At 39.5% G+C, this 21,199-nt stretch overlaps 1 protein-coding gene across 1 annotated transcript in view; it reads right to left on the bottom strand.

Moving 5' to 3' along the window:
* inaE (inactivation no afterpotential E) overlaps positions 1–21,199 on the bottom strand; it is a gene marked incomplete in the record, with an annotated part of 149,027 nt that overhangs the window by 63,704 nt on the left and 64,124 nt on the right. The window contains 2 exon segments of the mRNA XM_070082731.1: positions 2,484–2,636; positions 3,690–3,874. Coding sequence (XP_069938832.1) covers positions 2,484–2,636; positions 3,690–3,874 — 338 coding nt within the window.

Raw genomic sequence — 21,199 nt, 5'->3', positions numbered from 1 at the left:
ATAGTCTAAGTATTTTGTTAAGAAAAATGTCTGTCCAATCATCAATACCATTGGCATTGGAGAATTCTGCAGGCCAGTCAACAGTCTCTAGGTCTGCTGTGAAATTCCTTATTGAGGTCTCATCATGGAGTCTAAATGAAACTTTGTTGTGTTCGAGTGATGGCTTACTAATATTTGTTAAGAGGAAGGTTGGGTAGTGGTCAGTAGTGCTGTCAATGATTATCCCTGATATAAGGAGGGCTAGTATATTGGTCCATATGTGGTCTATTATGGTTGCACTTGTTTCAGTCAGCCTGGTTGGTTTAGTTATTGTTGGTATGAGAAGTGTGTTGTTCATATTGATGATGAAATCAGTTACAGTCTGATCATCTGGTAGGCCAAGGTTGATATTGAAGTCTCCAGCTAAGAGAAGGTGGTGCTTGTTCATTTGTCTGTTTGTTATTAGTGACTTTAGATTCTCACTGAAGTTTGGGATGTTTGTGTGGGGTATCCGGTATATGGCACCAATTGTTATAGGCATCTTGAGGTTTTTTACAGTAAAATTAGATAAAATGTATTCCCCATATTCATCACTAAAGCAATTAGTGCTAATACAAGATAGTTGGTTAGACTAATAGATTGCAGTACCTCCCCCAACTTGGTATGGTCTGCAGTTGTGGATTGCTGTGTATCCTGGTAGTGGGTAGATATCAATTGTGTCCTGCTTAAGCCAGGTCTCAGTAAGAATAATGCCAGAGAAGGGTGTCTTTAGTGACTCAAGGAGTGCCAGGAGGTCATCATAGTGTTTGCTTAAGGACCTGATGTAGTTAAGAACTGATAGACTTTGAGCAGTGCTCAGGATAGTGCTGGCTTGTGATGCTGTGTAATAAAGGCAGTTACTTTCCAATAAGTTTTGATTGTGTGTTAGATTATGGAGGTTTAGATCAGGGTCAACGTGATCATTCATCTTTTAGGTTTAAATAGTGGTTGTTTATATCCTGTATTATGTGGTGTTCTAATACTGATTTCTGTAGTGGTGGGAGGTTTGGATAAGTATACCGCTAAAGCACTTTGGTCATATAGAGTATAGTCACTAATAAACATAATGAGATTGATATTGTCTATGTGTTGTGCTAGAATGAGCTAAAGTACAACTAGGTATAAACTAATACTATAAAAAAAAAAAAAATTACAAGTGGCTTTCCATATCACACACAATTTACTCTTGATGACATTGCTTTTCTTGAACACTCTGAGATTTTCAGAGTGATACACCAGTAAAGGTTTCACTATGAAATCCCCACTAGCATTACCACAGAACAAAAGAGTTAGCCTATCCTTCATAGGCTTGTGTCCTGGCAATGCCTTTTCCTCCTGCATGATGTAGGTCCTCTTTGGCATTTTCTTCCAGGAGAGGCCTGTTTCATCACAACTGAACACTTGTTGGGGGTTGGAATTTTTCAAAATCTACATAGACTTTGAATTCCCACACAAATTTTTTCAGCTGCATGTTTGTCTGAAATGGTACCCTCAACATGCCTTACAACACTGTGTATGCCACTTCGCTTTCTGAATTTTTCGAACCAGCCTTTGCTGGCCTTAAATTCACCAACATTAGCACTCGTTGCAGGCATTTTCTTTACGAGATCATCATGCAACTGCCTTGCCTTTTCACAAATTATCAACTGCACAACACCATCTCCCGCTAACTGTTTTTCATTGATCCACACTAACAACAACTTCTTCACATCTTCGACTGTTTGTGATCTCTGTTTCGTTAGCACACTTACCCCTTTCACAACTTTAGCTTCATTGATTTCTACTTTCTTTGCCAGGATGGGACAGATTGTTGATTTCAACTTCTCATACATCCTGGCAAGCTCGGCTAAACGTACGCCACTTTCATATTTTGCTACAATCTCTTTCTTCAATTCTATCGTATTTCTCACCTCCTTTATCACTAGGAACTTTCTTTAGGCCCATGGTGGCTTATTTCACAGCTACACTAAATAGTTAACCACTAAAAACAACGAATTAGTATTACGAAATGTTTTGGAAGATGCAAAGTAATGCTCACTTGAATAGTGAAAGAGGCAGACTGAGATGTGTATGCACGCATGAGTGGCAGTGTCCCCGGGCGGGCAGACAAGTATGATACGTACGATTTCCAGATCGAGGTCTGATATCTGGATCAAAATTTTGCCCATAAAAGGGTTCTAAATCTGAAACGTCCGATATCCGGTACGTACGAAAACCGAAGTTCCACTGTATATTTATATGATGTTTATTACCTACATTTTAAAGTATCTTTAAATAACAATTTATCTTAAACTGAGCTAAAACTCATTAGCCCAGCAAACAGAAAAGCATCACCACATTCTCCTTTGATATTTTGGCTAAGAAAATTATTTGCTTGAGTACACCATATTAGACACTGTCAAAATTATTTAAGTAGAGTACCAGATACTCCATAATGGCTAAATGAGTTAACAAGATCTTCTTACCTGAGTAATGGACACAACCTGCATGCCTCAAGGGTAGAGTTAGCCATGAAGAACATTGGCCAACCATATATGGCCAAAGCAAACCTCATGTAGTGCACAATCTTCTCAAATTCCTCTTTTCCCTCCAGCGATGACAGCTGCAGGAATCGAGTCCTGTGAAAAGGTGACTGAGTCTAGGATGGCGACAATAAAAATATCTATGTATGTATTTTTATCATGACATATTTCTACCATGGCATTAACTATGCTCAAAATGACACAAATGGTAAATATTTTCTTCTAGGTTACTACTCTGTAAGCATGCAGTTTTAGGAAAACTATTGTAGTTCATTAATCTATGCAATACAATACAGTAGTATTGTACTCAATACAGTAGTATTGTACTCAATACAGTAGTATTGTACTCCATTTATTCATTTTATTGTGAACATAATAAACTGGTAGAAATGCATCACATGAATCTTAAGTAAGGTTAGGCAGGTAGCATCACTGTAATACATACATACAATAGTATATAAGTATTACAAAGACTTGTTCACTTAATCCATGCAACAAACTACAAGTTGCATAATTATGGGTAAATTATATTATAAAAATTGTATAAGTAGTATATAATAAAGTGCTAAATTAATATTAAATAAAGAAAAATGACCAAGGTGATTAACATCTTACTGTATAATAAGACTGACTACTGTAATGACACTGCAGGTGTGGCAAGGGGGTCAGGAAACTCACATATTGGTTCATCTTGAAGATGGGTTGATCTGGTTGACTTTGCAAGACTATGATATTAAGGTGCCATATTCATCTACTACTGTCTCATCCCTATATAAACATTAACCACTTTTATTAGCAAATAAGTAACCATCATCAGTAAAATATCAATACAGCATCATCGTATACTATACGTACCATGATGCTGCTAAATTAATTATTATAGAAAAAGGCTTATCTTTAAACGGTACATCTACCAACACTGTCTAAAATATGTGTACATTTCCTGCATAAAGCTTACCTTACCCTGGAGTGTTCTCACACATGCAACTGGGTTGACAGTGACCTCTCACAATCCCTATACTGACTCGACTTGGTGACCCCTTCACACCCTCACCTGAGGGATGACAGCTTGACAGTCCACATGCCTGTAGCATGTGGACTGTCATATACCTCTGACTAATGGCAACTCCTGACAGTTTGCACACTCACCTGGGGGTGATAGGGACGCCTGACAGAAACTCATACACATCATTTTTGTTACTTCTCACAATTTCTTGCCGATTAAGTTTTTGATATTTTCTGAGGAGGACAAGACCAGCCACAACATCTGAGGGCACCACATCCAGATCACGGAAGAATTCGCTTAACAGTCGTGCAATATCACTGAAAGAATTCTGTCGAGAAAAGACAAGGATTTGCATTCTGAACCCCAAGTGCTATACTACTCTGTATATATATACTGGATTATACTAATTACACTATGTGTAGAATGCCAGTGATCTCATTGATGTTTCCACATCAGAAGTCATCAATATTTTCCTGCTGGCAAAGGGTTGCCCCATATACAGTGGTACCCTGAGTTTCGTACAAAATTCGTTCCAGAAGGCTGTTACCGAATGAATTTGTTCCCATAAGAACTAATGTAAATTAGATTAGTCCATTTCAGACCCCCAAAAATACACTTACAAAAGCACTTACAATAATACACTTGCATAATTGTTTGAGTTGGGAGCTGTATGAAACTTGAAGTACCACTGTATAAATTTTGTAAAATTATTGCCAAGCACTAATCTAACATAAGATAAGTCTAAAACATGATATTGGGTAACTCATCGCTATATTTTACGAAGTCACTGAGCCTTAGCCTGGATAACTCAGTGACATTGGTGACTTCAAAATTCAGTGACTTAACTAAACATCTATGTATGTATATGAATAAATGAATGATGTAGGAACCTGCCACAGAACACACACACTAAGAGAGAAACAAATATCTCTTTGACTGAACCTGTTTAGAATCTCCAGCAAAACTTCCAGATAGCATCACTGAGGCAAGAATGTTGGGTAGCTTTAAATACAGGATGGATGGATACATGAGTGGATATGGGTGGATGTGAGCCATACCTGCCTTGTATGGGCCAGTAGACCTGCTGTAGTGTTCCTTCGTTCTTGTATGATAGGAGTAAGATAAGATTTCATTTGGATTTTTAACCCTGAAGGGTTAGCCACCCAGATTAACCCAATAAAGGCAAAGCGTCATCAAGGGACTGTCTGTCTCTTATTTCCAGTGGGGTCCTCAATCATGTCCCCCAGGATACGACCCACACCAGTCAAGTAACACCCAGGTACCTACCTGCTTGCTAGGTGAACGAGACAACAGGTTTAAGGAAACATGCCTAGTGTTTCTCTCCCCTTGCCAGGAACTGAACCATGGACACTGTGTGTGTGAAGCAAGAACGTTGCCTACCAGGCTACGGGCCACCAGGGTCTGGTACAGGTACATATAAGTATAATTATGATACATAGTAACTTATATGCAAATTAACTATGATAAACCTCAAAAAATAGTCAAGAGTGAGTGACTTATTTCTACTGGGCTCCGTTGTTCGTGTTCGGCCGGGCGCGAGACAAGAATCCATGGTCAGCGTTGATTGGCTCAGATGTGTTGAGCAACTAATATAAATGTACTATTTTATGCTAACATCTCAAATTAACAATTTGTACAAGAAAAGCTTATTCTGTGTTATACATTGGTCGTATATAATATACAATGTAAACTAAGGTCACTATTCCAGCGAGTAGCAGTAACTTTAGCCACCTAACAGTATTTCTGTTAGTAAACTAAATTTTTATATGGGCCATTTACGTAATCTGAAACTTCGACAATGCATTTCTATGGTAAATTATTCAGTATTTAACCTACGATAGTCCACAATCAAGTTAAACAATGGGACTTATTTCCATATCAATCCATTAGATTCCTTGTATTGCTTACCTCTTCGTTTCTTCTTAGAGTTATCATGTCAACATCTTAGTACTGACAGTACTTTAAATAACTCAACATATCATAAAAAAACACACGAAATTAAGTTAAAATCCGTCAAAACCTGCGAGCTGGAACAACAGGGCAGACTTTAATAGTGTTATTGTTAACAACAGTTGCAAACAACAATATTCTTCCCAGTTATACAGACATAATTAGTTTAAATCACAAATAACAAACACAATTATGTTATGGGATGAACGATGTGACATGAGTACATTCATATTGTATACCTGAGTTATTGAATTTCATTTAAAACAAATGTGAATAATAAGACTAATATGAACCTTCCCGTCATTCTTATTATTGTTGTGGTTGTTAAGGGCTACCAAAGTTTACGACTTACTGAGTCCTGCCTTCCGGGAATGAAATGTTGCCCTAATCTGGGCTGGTATAATTGATGAAGTGAAGTTTCCTCCGGGAGAGAAACTGGAACAATAAGTTCTCAATTAGGTCAGATGGATTCCCTTGTCCAAACACCGGCAGAGTCAGACACATAACACAAGCCCAACTGAGTCAACAACAACGAATTTTTGATAGACCTAGAAGTTGGTATATGCAGCCCCGACCAAAATGCCCTCAGAGGCGTTTAGGACCAACATCCCAGAGAGAGAGAGAAAAAAAAAAAAAACAGGAAGAATTTGTCAACGATGATCAAGACTGGGGTAGAGAGAGTCATTATTTCTTCTTTCTTCGTCTTCGTCATCGTCGTCTTTCTCTTCTTCAATGTTTTAAAAGACTTCAACAGAAATAAGTCACTTTGTTTTTTTTGGGTTATCCTAGGTAATCTACATATATGATGCTATATAATAATAATAAAAAATAATAATAATAATAATAATAATAATAATAATAATAATAATAATAATAATAATAATAATAATATCTTTATTTCTACAAGTACATGTACAAGGTATACAGGCCTAGCTGACATCAATTCAATTAAATTCAAAGTTTATTCTCTATAAGTATTACAATGCTGAGTTTACAGAATTTGGTTGTTGTGTGGTTTACATGTAGTAAAATAATAATTACAGAGTGTACCACTAGAACACCTAGCATGGCTAGGCATTTCGGGCAGACTTATATTAAATCTTAAGTTTAAAATATTACAAAATTATGCCCCTCAAGGAAGGTTCCTTGATGTTGGTGAGGGGCTCTTGATTTAGGGAATTGGATCTGTGCTCCAGTTCCCCGAATTAAGCCTGAATGCCTTCCACATCCCCCCCCCCCCAGGCGCTGTATAATCCTCCGGGTTTAGCGCTTCCCCTTGATTATAATAATAATAATAATACAAAATTATGAGGTAAGTTGGTATTATGGCTAAGTGACTAAATACTAGTTTGTGAGTTTAGCAATGTGAATGCTTTTGTTTTGGCACTATACATAGTTTTAGTATTGGAGTATCACTTATAACTAGTTAAGATTCATTATTTTAAGATTGATATTGATATTTCTGTTTATGGTCAAATAGGTGAGTGAGTGTAAGTGTGAACCACCAGGTGGTATTCGTGTAATTAGTTGACGGAGTGTATCAGGGAGATAAGATGTTTTCTAATGGTAGTTTTGAAGGTGATGAATGTGTCTGCAGTTCTAGAATTTTCAGGTAGGGTGTTCCAGATTTTAGGGCCTTTGACATACATTGAATTTTTGTAAAGGTTTAGTCGGACACGGGGAATGTCATAGAGATGTTTGTGTCTGGTGTTATGCCTGTGGGTTCTGTCACAACTATCAAGAAAGCGTTTTAGGTCAAGGTTAATATTGGAATTTAAGGTCCTGTAGATGTAGATTGCACAGTAGTAAGTGTGGATGTACTGAACAGGGAGTAAGTTTAGATCTATGAAGAGTGGGGCAGCGCTGTATAGTCCTTGTGGCTTAGGGCTTCTTTTTGATTATAATAATAATATGAAGAGTGGGGGGGGGGGTGTTGCCAGGGATGGGATTTAGTGATTATTCTTACTGCGGCTTTTTGTTGGGTTATTATTGGCTTTAGGTGTGTTGCTGCAGTTGAACCCCAAGCACAGATAGCATAGGTGAGGTATGGATATATAAGTGAATGGTATAGTGTGAGAAGGGCAGTTTGCGGCACGTAGTTTTGGTTATGTGTTGGATATGGGTGCTGAAATTCAGGTTGTTGTCGAGGTATAGGCCTAGGAATTTGCCCTCATTATGTCTGGCAATTAGAGTGTTGTCTATCTTAATGTTAATTTGCTCATCTCCTGCTCTGCTACCAAACACAATGTAGTAGGTTTTGTCAGTGTTAAGCGTAAGTTTATTGGCTGTCATCCAAGTCGATATTTTGATCAGCTCCTCGTTAACAATGTTGGTTGAGGGTGGCAAGATTAGGGTGAGAGATGACATAAGTCGTGTCGTCAGCAAAGAGAATGGGGTTCAGGTGTTGAGATACGTTTGGAAGATCCTTGATGTATATGAGGAAGAGCAGGGGACCAAGGACACTTCCCTGTGGAACTCCAGTATCAAGTGGCCGTGTTGTTGATGCTGTGTCTTTAATGGTAACATACTGATACCTATTAGTAAGGTAAGATTCGAAATATGCAAGCGCATGGCCTCTTATACCATAATGGTCAAGTTTGTGGAGTAGGATGCCGTGGTCTACTGTGTCGAAAGCCTTTCTTAGGTCAATAAAAATTCCTAGTGGATATTCCTTATTTTCCAATGCTGTGTAAAGCAGATACAGCATTTTCATGATAGCATCGTTAGTGCTTTTATTTTTCCTGAATCCAAATTGGCAGTTTGATATTGGCCTATAGTTGTTTAAATCTGTAGGGTCACCACCTTTATGTATTGGTGTAACCCTTGCCGTCTTGAGTAGTTTCGGGAAGGTGCTAGTTTCTAGTGACTTGTTAAAAAAGTAATGAGATAGCATGCGAGAGGACATGGGCCGCTCGCTTGTACAATAATGGTGGGACATGAGACAGATTCCCTGAGTTATTTTTGAGTGACTTTATAATCGGTAACTTCCGTGGGCTCAGTTGGTGCAAGATAGAAGGAATTTGGGAAATTCCCATCTAGGTAGTCCCCGGCATGGGCATTGGTACGTGGGATTTTATTGGCGAGATTAGATCCTATGGCTGAGAAGAAGTCGTTTATCTTGTTAGCTGTGTCAGTGGGATGCAGTGGTGTTTCATTAGGTTTAGTTAGGACAATATTCTTGTTTTTTTTAGTTTGTAGATCCCTAGAATCTGAGAGAGTGTTTTCCAGGTCTTTTTTATATCTCCTCTTGTGTCAGTGAATCTACTGGAGTAGTGTAGTTGTTTGGCTTTCTTTATTACTTTGGTGAGGACTGATGAATAGTGTTTAAGAATATCTTTGTGTATTAGGCCCTGTCTATATTGCTTTTCATATTGGTGTTTCTTATCAATGGATTTCAGAATGGTGCTGGTTAGCCATGGGCAACCAAGCCGTTTGTTTGTGATCTGTTTCGTTTTTATAGGACAATGTTTGTTGTATAGTCTAAGTAATTTGTTAAGAAAAATGTCTGTCCAGTCATCAATACCATTGGCCTTGGAGAATTCTGTGGGCCAGTCAACAGTCTCTAGGTCTGCTGTGAACTTCCTTATTGAGGCCTCATCATGGAGTCTAAATGAAACTTTGTTGTATTCAAGTGGTGGTTTACTAATGTTTGTTAAGAGGAAGGTAGGGTAGTGGTCTGTAGTGCTATCTGTGATCATCCCTGATTTAAGGGGGGCTAGTATATTGGTCCATATGTGGTCTATTATGGTTGCACTTGTCTCAGTGAGCCTCACTCTGTCTGACTTTTTTGGGTTATCCTAGGTTCTCTACACATATGCTGCTATGTATGATAATTCTATGTAACTGTATTTGTGTATTCCTGAATAAACTTGCTTGCTTGCTTGCTTGCTTGGTTGGTTTAGTTATTGTTGGTATGAGAAGTGTGTTGTTCATATTGTTGATGAAATCAGTTACAGGCTGATCATCTAGTAGGCCAAGGATGATGTTGAAGTCTCCAGCTAAGAAAAGGTGGTGCTTATTCATTTGTCTGTTTGTTATTAGTGCCTTTAATTTCTCACTGAAATTTGGGATGTTTGTGTGGGGTATCCGGTAAATGGCACCGATTGTTATAGGTGTCTTAAGGTTTTTTACAGTAAAATTAGCAAAAATGTATTCTCCATATTCATCACTAAAGCAAGTGACATATTACTATGTAGATTAGATTATATTTTGCCACCGATGTGGCTAGTTTATTGTGCACCCCATATCCATCCTGTGGACGGTAGCGCAAGAGCATATGGATACACAAAAGGCCTAAGAACTAGGCCCCAAAAGGGTTAACAGGTATACATATGGGTTTATATCTACATATCTACAGTTCACTTATTTGTCATTTTTATGTAATTTCTTATCTGCCACTTTTGACCTTTTATATTAATATAATATTATTGATAAGGTAAAAAAAACGACCCCAATGGAAATAAGTCACTTTGTCTGACTTTTTTGGGTTATTTCAGGTTCTCTACACATATGCTACTATGTATGATATTCTATGTAGCTGTGTTTGTGTATACCTGAATAAACTTACTTAACATCACCCAACATGGTTGTACTAACAATGTTCACCTAACATCACCCAACATGGTTGTACTAACAATGTTCAGATAACATCCCCCAACATGGTTATACTAACAATGTTCACCTAACGTCACCCAACATGGTTGTACTAACAATGTTCACCTAACATCACCCAACATGGATGTACTAACAATGTTCACTTAACATCACCCAACATGGTTGTACTAACAATGTTCACCTAACATCACCCAACATGGTTGTACTAACAATGCTCACCTAACAAGTAAACCAAGTCCTAAACGATATAAGCTGGAAAGATAAACTAAGCAACACAGACCCCAACTTATGCCTAGAACAGATTAACTCTGTGGCACTCGATGTATGCTCAAGGCAAATTCCTCTAAGAAAAAGGAGGAGTAGATGTAAAATAGAAGGAGACAGGTGCTCCCTTTACAGGCAATGGAAAAGAATAACAGAACGGCTAAAAGAGGCCAGTATATCTGAAATGCGTAGGGAGACACTGGTCAGAGAAATAGCAAACATCGAACTAAAGCTAAAGGAATCTTATAGGAGTCAGGAATCGCGGGAAGAACTAAAAGCCATAAATGAAATCGAAAGAAACCCAAAGTATGTATTTCTTTTCTTATGCCAACTCAAAGTCGAGAACAACATCCAGTATTGGGCCCCTACTTAAACAAGATGGGTCCTACACAGATGACAGAAAGGAAATGAGTGAGCTACTCAAGTCCCAATATGACTCAGTTTTTAGCAAGCCGCTAACCAGATTGAGAGTCGAAGATCTAAATTGTTTTTTTTATGAGAGAACCACAAAATTTGGTAAACACAAGCCTATCTGATGTTATCCTGACGCCAAATGACTTCGAACAGGCGATAAATGACATGCCCATGCACTCTGCCCCAGGGCCAGAGTCATGGAATTCCGTGTTCATCAAGAACTGCAAGAAGCCCCTATCACGAGCTTTTAACATCCTCTGGAGAGGGAGCATGGACACGGGGGTCGTCCCACAGTTAGTAAAAACAACAGACATAGCCCCACTCCACAAAGGGGGCAGTAAAGCAATAGCAAAGAACTACAGACCGATAGCACTAACATCCCATATCATAAAAATCTTTGAAAGGGTCCTAAGAAGCAAGATCGCCACCCATCTAGATACCCATCAATTACACAACCCAGGGCAAAATGGGTTTAGAGCAGGTCGCTTCTGTCTGTCCCAACTACTGGATCACTACAAGGTCCAAGATGCACTAGAAGTCAAAAAGAATGCAGATGTAATATATACAGACTTTGCAAAAGCCTTCGACAAGTGTGACCATGGCGTAATAGCGCACAAAATGCGTGCTAAAGGAATAACAGGAAAAGTTGGTAGATGGATCTATAATTTCCTCACAAACAGAACACAAAGAGTAGTAGTCAACAGAGTAAAGTCTGAGGCGGCTACGGTGAAAAGCTCTGTTCCACAAGGCACAGTACTCGCTTCCATCTTGTTTCTCATCCTCATATCTGACATAGACAAGGATGTCAGCCACAGCACCGTGTCTTCCTTTGCAGATGACACCCGAATCTGCATGACAGTGTCTTCCAATGCAGACACTGCAAGGCTCCAGGCGGACATCAACCAAATCTTTCAGTGGGCTGCAGAAAACAATATGAAGTTCAACGATGAGAAATTCCAATTACTCAGATTTAGATTTTGCCACCGAAGTGGCTAGTTTATTGTGCACCCCATATCCATCCTGTGGATGGTAGCGCAAGAGCATATGGATACACAAAAGGCCCAGGAACTAGAAGTAAACATGAGGAAATTAAAACTTCAGCAGAGTATAAAACAAATTCCAGCCACAAAATAGAGCGAAACACCAACGTCAAAGACCTGGGAGTGATCATGTCGGAGGATCTCACCTTCAAGGACCATAACATTGTATCAATCGCATCTGCTAGACAAATGACAGGATGGATAATGAGAACCTTCAAAACTAGGGATGCCAAGCCCATGATGACACTCTTCAGGTCGCTTGTTCTATCCAGGCTGGAATATTGCTGCACACTAACAGCACCTTTCAAGGCAGGTGAAATTGCTGACCTAGAAAATGTACAGAGAACCTTCACGGCACGCATTTATTTTATTTTATTTATTTTATTTATTTTATGTCTTTGCAAACGACAGACACAGACACAGACAACACAGACACACTGGAAGCCGCTCAGCCGCCGTGGAGAGAAGACGTCGTCGTTCCTGCTCTTCAGTTATCCTGAGTAATTTTCGAGCAGAGCAACTCTGAACACTGTTACTCGAGATTTTTCTTGGGTTATCCTGAGTAGTTCTTGGCCAGAGCTGAGAGGAAACTTGCTTGCAGTCACTTCGAGCCCCATCACATCAAGAGGGTAAGGCGGTGACTTGCTTGCTTGTTCACCCCTCTCTTCCCCATCCCCCCATCCTTCCCCATCCTCCCCTCACCCAAACATCTACACTGGACCACACACTAACACACTACATACATTGCTATCCTTCTGACTTTTCTATCTTCTTTTTCGGCAACTTCGCTTTGGCGAGTTAACATAAGGCATTTTGACCATCCGGTAGCCCGTGTGGTTTTTTAAAATCCAGCCGATCTTTGCCTTGGGCCCTTTCCCCCTCACCACTCGAGGGTAGGCTATCTTAGGGGCTGACTTTCATAAGTCAGCTGAAATAGGATGTTAGACTAACACTAAGGAAAGACCCTTCTAGCATGCATTTGCTCAAATTCAACTGTTGCTCCAGTGGATGTTTTTACAACTCTCGCTGGGGTAGTACTTCTCCTCTCTTCTGAAGAAGAGTTACTTCAACTACTTAAGCAGGACGTCCTGGACAAATTGAAGACTTTTGGTATCCACCTAATTGCACCTGAAAGCTATCAAGCTCAGCGAACTGTGTTTGTTGCCAGAATTAACAGCATCATGAGAGATAACACAGTGAATGAACTTCTTGCTGATTTTAATGCAGAGAATTCAGAATTTCATGCTGTCCAAGCACATAAATTTTCTAAACCTGGCAACAACCAGGAAACATTAAAGTTAATACTTAAGACACCTGAAGAAGCCAAACTAGTGTGTCAAAATGGCTTCAAATGTTTTGGCACCAGATGTACACCTGACCAAATCTCTCTTGAGCGGTTTGTCAGTGTGACACAATGTTACAAATGTTACGCATTTGGTCATACCACCAACAAATGCAGTAGCCAAGCACTGATGTGCAGCATATGCTCTGGGCAACATTCTTTTAAAGACTGTAATAACAAAACTAAACCCAAGTGTGTCCTCTGCATTGGAAAACATCATGCTGTTTCTGCTATCTGTCCCGAGAGGAAAAAGGAAATGCAGAAAATTCTAGAAGCTAAGAAAGTGTCCAATTCTAAGAAAAACACTCCCGAAGTACCTCCAACAATGTCCCAAACTTCCTTGCCAGCTTTGCCTGGATCTAGTGGGACTCCTCAGGTCTCTTCCACTGGTTCCAATGTTTGGAATTCTGCCCCTCTTGGAGTGCCCCAATCTAACTCTCACCTACAACATACACAAACGCAACAACAAGGTTCAGCCTCACCCCCCATGTCTCAGGTATCCTCAGCCGAGAATATGACGAGAGCGCAACTAATGTATATGATGGCCAAAGACATAGCAGGTGGTGACATTCAACTCTGCTCTAAGATTTTAAATGATTTGATAATGGCTAATGGGATCACTCCCATCACTATCCCAGATAATGTGAAGGTTATTATGGCCCAGCCTTCTCATAACAAGAAGTATGTGCCCTACTCTACTTCTACAAATAAGCCTAATTCATCCCTTGTCCAGGGATCACCCACCTCGCATACCCAGGTTGTCAACTCCCCTCAACCCGATGAGTCAATACCTGACCCTAACGATGCCCCAGAGATTGGTGCTTACTCTTCCGCTATTGCAGCTGATCCTGTTGAACAGGAACTTTCCCAGGGTCATTCACCTGGCCTACCAAATTTTCCCTTGGAGCCTCCACAGTCTCCCATTAATTCTCACGAGCCTCTGCTTCCTGAAACTGGGAATATCACTCCTCAGTTTTCTGATGATGATTCTAATGACTCTAATGATTCTGTTAATATTACCAATTCTAGTGAGGATGGTGACATTTTTAATACACAAGCAACTACTCAGAACTTCCCTCCTCCCCTTGACGAGTCCAGCAGGGATAGTGTGGATACCAACCATGACATTACTTGCAGACGTTCAGACCGCAGTACACGTGCGAAGTGCAAGAAATAATGGGGATTACAATTTTCCAACTTAATGTTCAATATTTCTTTAATAACCGTTACCCCCTTGAAGTTGAACTACATAATTACAATCCCGATGTTATACTCTGGAATGAGACAGCTGCAAGAGTTGATCAACATATTAAATTACGTGGTTACTCTACTGTGGAGAAATCGAGAGGATCCTATAGTGGCGTATAGTGACTCAAGAAATCGTAGCCGATTGCAAATAAACCATAGGCCGGGATTAACCCGCGGTCATAGAGTCTCAAAACTCCAGCCCGTCGCGTTAGCCACTAGACCAGCTAGCCACAATAAGATTCATCCAACTAGGTATATTTCTACACCATAGGAAGGTTAGCACAGGCACCTCTGTGACCACAAATGCAAGTTTTTACAGACGAATCTCCAGCTAGTCATGTTGACGGCAGTGAAGGGACTTGAGCTAGAGTTCATCACGGCCACGCTAGCTGGAGATTCATCTGTAAAAACTTGCATTTGTGGTCACAGAGGTGCTAACCTTCCTATGGTGTAGAAATATACCTAGTTGGAAATCTTATTGTGGCTAGCTGCTCTAGTGGCTTGGAGTTTTGAGACTCTATGACCGCGGGTTCAATCCCGATGGTTTAGTTAAATTAGGCTAACATGTTGATGAAGATAACATTCTTGCAATGGAAATGACAACGTCTCATGGCCAACTAGTGTTAGTAACTGGATATTTTCCCCCGAGACAACAATATATAGAGTCAATTCCTATACATAGGATATTAAGCAGAAATATTCCAACAATTCTAGCGGGAGATTTTATTGCTCATCACCCTGTCCTCTTTAACTGTGGAGTTGGTAATCCACTGGGTGACTTGAAAGGAAAACAACTATTTAATATCATGACAGCCAGAAACTTGTCATTTCAAGGCCCATTCTTTAAATCGTATATTGGTCCTCATCCAGGGACACCAGATATAGTCCTGATAAACTGAGACTGTGACCTCTTTCATTGTCGTATCTCTCCTGGTGGAAACGTAGGATCTGACCATATTCCTGTTCTAATACAACTACAAACTTCTCCATTTAGAATACCTGTAACTCCTAAACCCAATCTCAACACCTTAGGATTTGACCCCTTCAGGGCATATCTGGGTGACGATGAAATTGTGTCGTTGGAAAATCTACCTTCCACTGCAATTGACGACGCGATCAGATCCCTTCACAATCGAATAATTGATGCTACTAATGCAACCTGTCAATTAGCTTCCACAAAGATCTACCAACAATATAAACCTACGAGGGAAATTAGAGACGCTTTGAGAAATTATCAAACAGAATGTCGAAGGCATCTTCAAACGCGACAACCACCAGTAGCTACATTGCACAGATTGAGGCAAGAATTAATTAACATGATTAGTCATCAAAAACGTGACTTATGGAAACTGCTAGTTCTCCAAGCTAATCAGTATAAACGTGAGCCAGCAAAATTTTGGAGTAAGATCCGACAACTTTTAGGGGCAAAGCACAAGGCTCCTAACTACCTAATTCATACCTTCACTGATGAGGATGATGAAGATGTTGAGATTAAACTTGATGATCCACAGGACCAGGCTAATTTGATGGGTGATGTATGGGAGAAAATTCTCTCCCACAATAACAGTCGTCGATTTAACAATAATCATTATAAGTTGGTAAATGAATGGAGAGATGAGAACCTAGATGATCTACAACCACTACCTTCCATCGATACATCAACTCTTGAAGACGCCCACCCGCTTACTAGACCTATCACATTACTCGAGATGAGTCAGGTTATTGGAAGAATGAGAAATAGAGCCCCTGGCCTCTCTGGAATAACAATGAAACAAATAAAGTTCCTACCCAGAAATTGTAAACAGTCTTTGGTTAATATCTTTAATGCCATCTTGGCCTCAGGACATTTTCCAGTGGTTTTTAAGACTGCTAGGATGATCTTTCTTGCTAAGCCCAATAAAGACATCCATCAACCAGGGAACTATAGACCTATATCTTTACTTGAAGTCACTGGAAAAGTTCTTGAGAAGATCATTTCCAACAGACTGAACTACTATATGGAGTTTAACCACCTGTTTACTGAAAAACAGTTTGACTTTAGAACACATAGAGGTACCCATCATGCAATAAATATTATCGATACTGTAGCGAGTCTGAAACATCCTGGCAATCTTGCCCTAATTGCCACCAGAGATGTTCATAAAGCTTTTGATAGCTTATGGCATGATGGTCTTATATACAAACTTACTGACCTACCAGACCATAACTGGACCTTTCTCAGATTAATATGTAACTTCTTAACTCAAAGAAAAATCATTCCCACCTTTCACGGCAGGTCGACAGAGCCTTTTATATCACCAGCTGGTGTCCCACAAGATTCTTGTCTTAGTCCAATTCTATTCAACATTTATGTGAATGACCTTCCTCAACCAGAGTTTAATGATACAATTATAACGCAATTTGCAGATGATGTTATCCATGTCGTCTCATCAGGAAAATACAAGTATGAGAGAGTCATAGAAAAAATGAATATTGAACTTCGTCGAACATCTAATTGGGAAAAGAAATGGAGAATTACGACTAACCCTGACAAAGTCCTTGTTAGCACGATAGGATGTTTTGCATCAACCATCGAAGATAAGGGGGGTATCTCCATCAGAGATACACCTGTAGCCATTAGAAACCCTAACAGGATCTTGGGATATGAAATAGACAGGCTGCTCCACTCAACATCTCATGTAAATAAAAAGATCAACATAACCAAAGCCGGTCTAAACAGTCTTAATAAGGTCTATACTCGAATACCCATGTGTCCCAATGACATTAACAACAAAGACCAACATGCTACGGTTGCAACGGGTCCAGAATAGAGCTCTCCGCTTCAATACGGGTACCAGGAGGAGAGACAGAGTTAAAATGGCAGATTTACATGTACAACAAGATATTATTGCCTTAAATGCACGCCTTGACACCCTGAAGAAGGAAATTCTATGCAATGCAAGAGCTCTACATGCCAGATAGTGAACATCCTCTCCAAGTTGAAAATACCACAGATTATATCATCAATACTCCTCCTCACAGGACTCAAAGAATGACTCTCCCACAGAGGGTCCGTCGTTTTATCCATAAAGACGATTACCATCGACCAATGATATTGAGCAACCTTCCTGCAGATGAAGATGATTGGGTAACACCAGAACCCTTCTATGTTTACTAAGAAAATCATCGCCCCCAATTAGGGAGACATTTTGTATAACATTCTACTGTTAAAATTATGTTACATTTACTATGGCTGGACACCACCTTGTAAGAAGCTATTGTGTCAAGTAATTCTTTATAAACTGGCCAGAAAATTATTGCCTTCATTGTCGTTTAAATATCCGTTGTGCATTCGCAAAAAAAAAAAAAAAAAAAAAAATATCTATGTGACTCTGATGGGTTAGTATTATACCCCTTCAAGAATATTTTATTATTCCACATACACTTTTTAAATTACACCAAAGTGGTTGGGCAACTTGAATATTTACTACCAATTCAGAGTCATGTACTTATATATCTGTTATATCTATGTGACTCTGATGGGTTAGTATTATACCCCTTCAAGAATATTAGTTATTATTTATTTCACATACACTTTTTAAATTACACCAAAGTGGTTGGGCCACTTACCTTTTATATTCCTACCTCTCTTCCTCCTCCCACCCTTTTCCAATATTTCTATCCTTACCCATCCTTCTTCCTTACCCATCTTACCAAAGCTCTGGATCATAATCAAAAAGAGATCTATGTCTTGTGTTGTGGTCATGTGTCCTGTTTAGGTTGGTGAGGAGAAGTTTGAGTGGAGGGTTTATATTTGCGTGTATTGTTCTGTGTATGTAGTAGGCACATGAATAAGTATGGATGTTCTTAATGGTGAGCAGATTCAGACTTTTGAAAATTGGTGGAGTATGCTGGCGGGAGTGGGAATTTGTTATCATTCTTACTGCTGCCTTTTGCTGGGTTATTAGGGGTTTTAGGTGATTGGATGTTGTTGATCCTCATGCACAAATTCCATATGTAAGATAAGGGTATATGAGTGAATGGTACAGTGCCAGGAGAGCTGATTGTGGAACGTAGTACCCTATTTTTGATAGTATGCCTACAGTCTTGTAGATTTTATTGGTGATTTGTCGTGTGTCCGGAACTTAAGGCTACTGTCAAGGTGGATACCTAGGAATTTTCCCTCTGTGAGTCTTGTGACTGATGATCCATTTAGCGTAATGTTAATTAGATCATTTGCAGCTTTGTTTCCAAACTGAATGAAACAGGTTTTATCAGTGTAAGTTTGTTAGTCACCATCCAGGCAGATATTTTCTGTAATTCAGCATTGACTGTGTTTGCTAGTATGAGTGTGTTTGGGTGGGAAAAGATATATGTAGTGTCATCTGCAAATAATATGGGTTTGAGTAGCTGTGATGCATTCGGTAGATCATTGATGTAGATGAGAAAGAGGAGTGGTCCAAGGACGCTTCCTAGTGGGACTCCTACTGTGATTGGTTGGGTGGAAGAGTTTGCATCATTTGCATACACATATTGAGTTCTGTTACTAAGGTATGATTTTAGGTAGTTGAGGGAGTGGCCTCTGATACCATAGTTCATTAATTTGGAGTACAGCAGTTCATGGTCGACTGTATCGAAAGCTTTACGTAAATCACTGAAAATGCCCAGCGGGACTTCTTTCTTTTCAAGTGCGGTATATATTAGTTGTAGCATGTGTATGATAGCATCATTTGTGCTTTTATTATTTCTGAATCCAAACTGACAAGGGTTTAATATGTTGTGTGAAACGAGGTAGGAATAGATCTGTCTATGAATTAATTTTTCAAAGATTTTAGAGAGCAGTGGTAAGTTAGATATTGGTCTATAGTTATTCAAGTCAGCTTGGTCACCTCCTTTATGGATCGGAGTGACCCTCGTTATTTTGAGGATTGTTGGGAAGGTAGATGATTCAATGGATTTGTTAAAGAGCGTTGCAATAATTGGTGACAATACTTGAGAAGCTTTTTTGTACATAAAAGCAAGCAAGTTGTTTATGTCTCCTGCCTTGTTTTTAAGGGTGTTTATGATGAGTGTAACTTTAATGGGGTTGGTTGGAGGTAGGAATAGCGTATTTGGGTAGGTACCTATGAGGTAGTCTGATGGACAGGTGTTTGTGCTTGGTATTTTGTTTGCTAGATTTTTTCCTATGGTGGAGAAGAAAACATTAAGTCTGTTTGCTGTTTCAGTAGGTGTGAGTAGGGGCTCATTTGATTTTGTTAGTTTGATTGTTTTGTTTTTGGATAACTTTTAGTTCGAAGAATTTCAGATAGAGTTTTCCAGGTTTTTTTCATATCACCTTTGATATTATATAATCTATTTTCGTAATACAATTTTTTAGTGCTGGTAAGTGCTGACAAGTAATGTTTAAACTGCTCTCTAGTTATTTGAATCATTCTATACTGTTTTTCATATTTGTGCTTTGTGTTAATGGATTTGAGGATGCTTGGTGTTAGCCAGGGATTATTCAGTCTCTTTGCTGTGATCTGTTTAGTTTTTCTGGGGCAATGTTTGTTATAGAGGCTTTGGGCTTTTTTTAGAAAATTATTTATACATTCATTCATATCTGTATATGTTTCGAGCTCATTTTGTCAATCAATGTTATTCATAGCTGCTATAAAGTTGTTAACTGTTGTCTCGTTATGTAGTCTGAAGGTTACTTTAGTAATGTCTTGCGGCAGTTTGCCCAGATTAGTTATGAGAAAGTTTGGGTAGTGGTCTGTAGTGTTGTCTGTGATTATGCCTGATTTTAAAGGGGATATAGTGTTTGTTCAGATGTGGTCTATTAAGGAGATGCTTGTCTCGGAGATTCTTGTAGGTTTAGATATTCTTGGTAGCAACAGGCAGTTACTCATTGTGTTTGTGAATTTGGTTACTTGTGGGTCCTGGTCGTGTAGTATGTTTATGTTGAAATCTCCTGTTAGTAGTAGGTGGTCTTTATTCATGTGTGCATCAGTAATCATGTTTCCTAGTTTTTCACTAAAATGATAAATGTTTGACTGTGGTACTCTGTAGATGTTTATAACTGTGAGGGGTTTTTGCAGGTCTTTTGATTTAAATTTGGCTATGATATATTCTCCATGTTCGTCCCTTGTGCAAGATTTATTGATACATTCGAGTTGATTTGAGTAGTATATAGCTGTTCCTCCCCCCTCAATTACTGGGAACGCTTAAAGTTCCTGAATCTGTACTCCCTGAAACGCAGGCGGGAGAGATACATGATTATATACACCTGGAAAATCCTAGAGGGACTAGTATCGAACTTGCACACGAAAATCACTCACAACGAAAGCAAAAGGCTCGGCAGACGATGCAACATCCCCCCCAATGAAAAGCAGGGGTGTCACTAGCACGTTAAGAGAAAACACGGTAAGTGTCAGGGGCCCAAGAATGTTCAACTGCCTCCCAGCATACATAAGGGGGATTACCAATAGACCTCTGGCTATCTTCAAACAGGCACTGGACAAGCACCTAAAGTCGTTGCCTGACCAGCCGGGCTGTGGCTCGTACGTTGGATTGCGTGCAGCCAGCAGTAACAGCCTGGTTGACCAGGCTCTGATCCACCATGAAGCCTGGTCACAGACCGGGCCGCGGGGGAGTTGACCCCCGAACTCTCTCCGGGTAAACTCCAGGTAAACATCACCCATCATGGATGTACTAACAATGTTCACATAACATGGATGTACTAACAATGTTCACATAACATGGATGTACTAACAATGTTCACATAACATGGATGTACTAA

The sequence above is a fragment of the Cherax quadricarinatus genome, chromosome 8 (assembly GCF_038502225.1).
Source record: "Cherax quadricarinatus isolate ZL_2023a chromosome 8, ASM3850222v1, whole genome shotgun sequence".
NCBI classification, from domain to species: domain Eukaryota; kingdom Metazoa; phylum Arthropoda; class Malacostraca; order Decapoda; family Parastacidae; genus Cherax; species Cherax quadricarinatus.
This window is presented reverse-complemented; position numbering and strand designations above follow the sequence as displayed.